Source organism: Chenopodium album, chromosome 10 (genome assembly GCF_948465745.1).
Source record: "Chenopodium album chromosome 10, dcCheAlbu1.1, whole genome shotgun sequence".
Lineage (NCBI taxonomy): Eukaryota > Viridiplantae > Streptophyta > Magnoliopsida > Caryophyllales > Amaranthaceae > Chenopodium > Chenopodium album.
Window position 1 is genome coordinate 49,521,843 of NC_137843.1, and position 6,384 is coordinate 49,528,226.

The 6,384-nt window shown below is 27.5% G+C and overlaps 1 protein-coding gene across 1 annotated transcript; it reads right to left on the reverse strand.

Annotated features, from left to right (window-relative positions):
• Positions 1-413: 413 nt before the first annotated feature.
• Positions 414-6,113, reverse strand: LOC145562499 (trans-resveratrol di-O-methyltransferase-like). The gene is made up of 2 exons (XM_081622799.1): positions 5,162-6,113; positions 414-1,048 (listed from the first exon to the last, which is right to left on the reverse strand). Exons 1-2 carry the CDS (start codon positions 5,942-5,944, stop codon positions 746-748), a joined length of 1,086 nt encoding a protein of 361 aa, XP_081478925.1. The 5' UTR covers positions 5,945-6,113; the 3' UTR covers positions 414-745.
• Between the last annotated feature and the right edge of the window lie 271 nt (positions 6,114-6,384).

Sequence of the window (6,384 nt, forward strand, 5' to 3'; positions counted from 1 at the left end):
CTTTGATTATTTGTGCCTTGTTTGGGCAACTCGAATAAGGAAGAAAAGAGTGTAGTACACAAACAAGGCTTATGAGTTTCCGTTCCAAAATTATATGGCAACAGGAGGAGTAGCCATTAGCCTTATAAAGTATTTCTCTGTTTTCTTTTATCAATGTGGGACTCTTACATGTGTTATTTGGTGAGCGAGATATATTTCAACAATTTTCTAAGATTTTAACGACGTTATATAAGTTAATCAAGTTAAATTTGGAGACTCCTTACTTGCTTTTTACCTTTCCATTGATTTATTCGAAACTCTCAAATCTATACCTTAATTGTCAGACACAATCAAATGTGTCAATCCACATTGACCGTTAGAGTACATTCATACAAGTAGAGAACACATATAAGTAGGCTGATTAAGCATACATATTTATAATAACACACATTGCCATAAACAATCAAATGTGTATGTCATCAATCCATGTAGGATATTTGACCCTTAGAGAGTACATTCGTACAAGTGGAGAACATATATAAATAGATCAATTAACCATACATATCTTTAATAACTAACATTGCCATACTCAATCAGATGTGTCAATTCATGTAGGATGATATTTAAGAATACATTCATACAAGTGGAAAACACATATAAGTAGGCCGATTGACCATCATACGTATCTTTAATAACACATTGCACATAATAAAACATGTGTCTTTTTAAAACCCATTCAGTAACTTTGGCCATGACTATAAATTTATCAAGGATGCAACACAATTGCTGACCTTAAACCCAATATAGGAAGAATACTATAGTCACTAAAACCAGCAATAGTGAATATATTCTCCCATTCTTGTTTAGTTCGTTCTTGTCCTTCAGTAACGGACATCATCTCCATATCAAATAATAATTGAGCATCATCAAAGCCTTTGTAATTGTCGGTTTGAGGATCCAAAACTATATCAATTATAATCACTTTACCTCGTTTTTTGTTGGGAATTGCCTCTTTGCATTGTTGCAATATCTTTATGCAATCAGTATCACTCCAATCATGCAATATCCACTGCAGATTTTGTAGTAAAATGCACTTTTATTACTCATAATTTTTTTGTTTCAAAGTTATTGATACGTTTTGACTTTTAACATTATTAATAACAAATTTAATTTTAACTAGATTATAATTCATAAATAGAAAAAAAAAAAACATAATCATGTGGAATCTTTTTAGGTTCATCATAATTAGAGATCAACTATTCACCATCAAATTTAAGCATTACTAACGCTATTTGGTAACATGTTAGCTAATGTACAAATTTGTTTTACAAAAAAATAAAGAAAAAAAAAAAACAAACAACCAAACTGTTGTGGTCCATCTATTTATAAGGTCAAGTTGCATAATGATTTATCAATCACACAGATTCACAATTTATATACGTACATTTATACATCCACAAGTGCCCAATGGTCATGTTTTTTCATCAAACAAGAAGAAATGCCCTTACGGCCCTTATCTCTTGACTCCACACAAAGGTGTTACAAAGTGACATTCCATTTGTCTCACTCTAATTCGAACACTTTTTAATGTACAGAGTTTAAAGTTATGTGGTTGTATTTTGAGTCATTAGTTTTTATTATGATTTAAAAATACATGTAATTGGAATTGGATTATATGACTAGTTTTATGAAAAATTAGGTGTGAAATTAAAGGTAAATATTAAGCTTGAAAATGGTTTTAAGAACATTGATACTCCACTCCAAATAACATAAGTTGTTATTAAAAAATAAAAAAAAATATATATTCGTTATTAGAGTCGACTTTAATTTATTTTTATAAATAGACTGTACATGATAATTTATACTTATATATTTGGAGAATTATAATGGTCTGATTATTATAACATATCATGGTGTCAATAGATATATATGGTTCAAATATTATAAACATTGTACGTGATGTATTCATAATGTTTGGACTATCTATAAGTTATCATTACTAAATTATAAAATTATAAGTTATATAAATTATGAACGGAACTTTCCTATGTTAGAATGACTATGTAAACAAATCAATATCTATTAAATATTACTAAAATAGAGTATGCCATGCTGACATCACTACTACTCATGTGTCGCTCATTTGATATATTTCTTTCCCGCCTAAATGCAATGTTTTTTTTTTTTTTTTTTTTTTTTTTTTTTTTTTTTTTTTTTTGTAGAGCTATCATATTTAACATTTTTGAAATTTAAACATTAAAAGCTTCTACATTACAACTAAAACCTACTTCCTCTGTCCTTTATTTACATTCCTATTTGTAAAATTACACGGGAATTAAGGAACTTGAAATAAAACAAAGAACAATAAAACAAAGTACAATGGGAATTACAAGACATTAATTGATGTCTTTGAGTAAAACAAAGATACAATAATATTTAATGCTACACATGTCATCAATCTTTTGAAAAGAAAAAGAACCAATAACATTTTTTGGTGGAAAAAAAGGACCAATCACCAATAACATTTTTTGGTGGAAAAAAAGGACCAATCATATTCATCTAAATTCATGCACATGGATTCTAAAAATAAGAGTGAGAATTAGAAAATAAGAGTGAGAAAATAGAGAAATCATTAATTACAAAACAGAAAAATAGGGATAATTTGGGATATTTGGTAAAAATTTACTTACTAAAAAAGGAAAGTAGGAATGTAATTTTGAAATACCCAAAAAGAAAAGCAGGAATGTAAAAATGGGACGGAGGGAGTATCAATTAATTGTAGAAAACTGAAACAATTTTAAATACCACACTAATAAATGACCTCTTATATAGAGTTATGTATTAGACGACGTTAAATAAAACCTATGTCATAATTTTGATGGAAAACTAAAATTTTAAAATTACAAATATTTTTTGTACATAATTCTTATTTATATTCATGTATAGCCATTTATTTTTGAAAAAAAATACAAATTACAAATAGGTTTTATAAATGTCGTGCTCTAATCTAGTCTATAATTACTAATACTAAAGTAATTACCGCTGACATCATCACTGTCATGTGTCAGCTTCTTATTTAAAAAAGTCCCTCCAAAACTTTAATTGCCATCATCTTTTTTTTTTTTCTTCTCCATTTCAAGATAAAGCAAATGTTTGAAAAAGCTAAATTAATTATACATTTTCCTAAAAATTTTTATTACTTTTATTTACTAACTACAAATTTTCCTATGGAGGTGAAAAAAAATAATAATAATACGAGTAATAAAATTGATGGTTGTTCTCATTCGTTTTCCTTCTGTCCTATATAAAACTTTTTTCTACATATTATTAGTGATGATGTGAGTTTGATTTTTCTACCCTTTATTAATTCTTTAAAATTTTTATAATGAAATAAAACAACTAAGCTAATATAATGCTAACATTTCATATATTTTATTTTAATTATGAAATTAACTATAATTTTTTTTTTTGACGGGAAAATTAACTAAAATACTTAACATTGTTTGCTTAAACTCAATTAATCTAACAAGAGAGATCATTATTTATTATGTTTTTCTTAAATTATTTATAATTTACTCATGGGTAAAAGATTTATTTCTAAAACCGTGCATCGCACGGAACTTATTTAGTATAATAATAAAACAGACACCAGAAATGACACACGTCACTTCCTGATTCTGTTTTTTCCCTTTAAAATTCCCCCTTTTTATTTTCTCATTTTATTTTCCCTTTTTTAAGTCTATGCCACATACTACAATTTATATATGAAATATTCACAAAATCTTTATTATAATTGTAGTAATTTTGATTCACATACTTTCCATATATGTAATAAAATATTTTTCATATTTGTCACTTTATATCTTCTAATAAATACCTCTGTATGATATATCTTTAAATAGAAAAATTAGTTACTCCCTTCGTGTTTTAATAAGTGTTACAGTTTGACTTTTTCACTATTCTGAGTTTAACTTGATGATTTTACTAATATATTAAAAAGAATTGTCATTGCATAAGAAATTGTTGGATTCGTTATAATATACTTTCATATTATAAATTTTCCTATGATTTTATTAACATATAATTAGATAAATTAATGTTCAAAGTCTTGTCTCAACACGCATGTTTGGTCAAACTGTAACACTTATTAAAATACAAAGGGAGTACATAATATTAAAATAGACATTAAAAATAATACATGTCACTTATTGGTATTGCATTTTCCTTTCAAAGTCATTTTCTCTCTCTCTTTTTTTTTTTTTTAGTCAAATCTTCTTAGAATAATATTTAACATATTAGTATAATAGTATAACATTCCTATTTGAGCACCACAGTTTTATCATGCAATTATAATAATATAAAAAAATTCATGTCATTCGTATTATATAAAATATGTAAAAATTATCATCATAAAATTATTTTAAACCATATACTGCTAAAATAATTTTCTACGTTAAATCATCAAATTAAATACATTTAAATTCTATACGTAAAAATGACAATTTTGTGAAAATTTTCTATTATCACCTTAAAGTAATAATATACTTCATATCAAATATGATTAAAATAAATAAATATTATTTTTAACAAAATTTATTACATGCTAGATCCCATAGTGAAATACATACACTTAAAAGAACGTTGTAAAAGATGCATTGAAACTTTGCTATGTAAATATTTAATGTTTTAATGTTAATTTATTTAATGATGTAATGTTGTACTTTTTTTATATGCAGTATAAACAATATTGAATCAATTAAAGTTTTAAAATTAAACTAATGTATCAATCAAGATAATTTAATAATTTATATAACACTTTATTAATAAAATTCAAGAAAATATATTTATTCTATCATGGTTTGTCTTACGAAATTGAGTACAAATGGACAAACTTTATTATAACCCTTTTATTGTTGTGTAGTGTTTATAATAATTATGTTGATTTTGTACTCAAATTTTTATGTATAGTTTTACATTAATAATGCTTGATGTATATTTTTATAAAAAAGGTCGATATATATTACGATATATTTTTATTATTGTTTATGATTAAGATAACAATAAATTAAGTTTTAGTAATAACCGTGCATGACACGGATTCTAAGCTAGTTGTTCATATATGTGTTGATAATATAGGTAGACCTTTATATAATAAAAGTAGAGGAAAATGACGGCTTGTTACCTTAAGTAGGATGACATCAGCACGAGGAATAGCCTCAAACATATCACCAGAAACAAAGTTGACGTTGCTACCATCCTTTTGTGACACTCCAACCACTTGTGGTAAATCAAGTACACTGCACTTCAACCATGGGAAGGCCTCAGAAATGGCCTTAGCTGTGGCCCCGTTACCGCCACCGACATCGATCAATGACTCCGTTCCCTCAAGTAAGCCCTTAAAAAAATTATTGGTGACCAACAAGCTTGTAACAAAACGAGAATCACTTTCCATGGCTTGGTTAAAGAAATCATTAAATTCCGCATCTTGGCCAGCTAATTCCCAAACATTCTTCCCATGAGCAATGTGGAAAGGATATTCACCCTCGCCTTTGAACCAACTACTTATATGATGAGATGGTTTTGTAAGCCGTGGATCAAGCATTCCAAGGGCAAAGGGAGCTTGCGAAAGAGGGTGATCTTTCAACAGAAGTTGGGAGCTTAATGTAAGAGCAAATCCTTCTTCGCCGTTGGCTAAAGTTTTCATACAGAAGAATTTGGAGGATACAAGAAGGCGCATCAAGCGCGAAAGAGAAGTAAATTTGTTAGGGAGGATAGTAAGTGAATTGGCAAGCTCTTTAAGAGTAATTGGTTTGGCATGTTTATGAATGGTGTCTGGAATGCCTAGTTGAATTGCACATTTTAAGGCCATGGATTTATGAAAGTAGAAAACATGACTCCATATATGAGCTTGTGCCTCTAGTAGTTGCTCTTTTGCTTCTTCTTTGGGGTAGATTGCTGAATCCATTTGCTTTGAATTTTTTTTTTTTTTTTTTTTTTCTCTTTCTAGAATGATTGATATGTTGGTAGCCAGTGTAGATACCAATAACTTTATAATGACTTTGAATATAACTTTATCTATAACTATTACTACAGTAATGACTGTTTACACTATCTACTGTCAGCTTCTTTTAAAAATTTTACCGCTAAAACTATTAGTGACATTATTTCCCCCCCCCCTCCCCTTTTGTTCTAGATAAATCAACTATTTGGAAAGCTTTTATGACTAAATTACACTACAATCAATTACATATTATTAAGTCAGACACTAATTAAGAATAACACGTGTTATTTCATGGTGCTGTAATTTCCCTCTAAGTAACAATTTTCAATAAAATAAAAATATTTGTACATGGTTTCCTAAAATATCAACTTACGCATTTTAACTATTACATACAAGTATTAAAA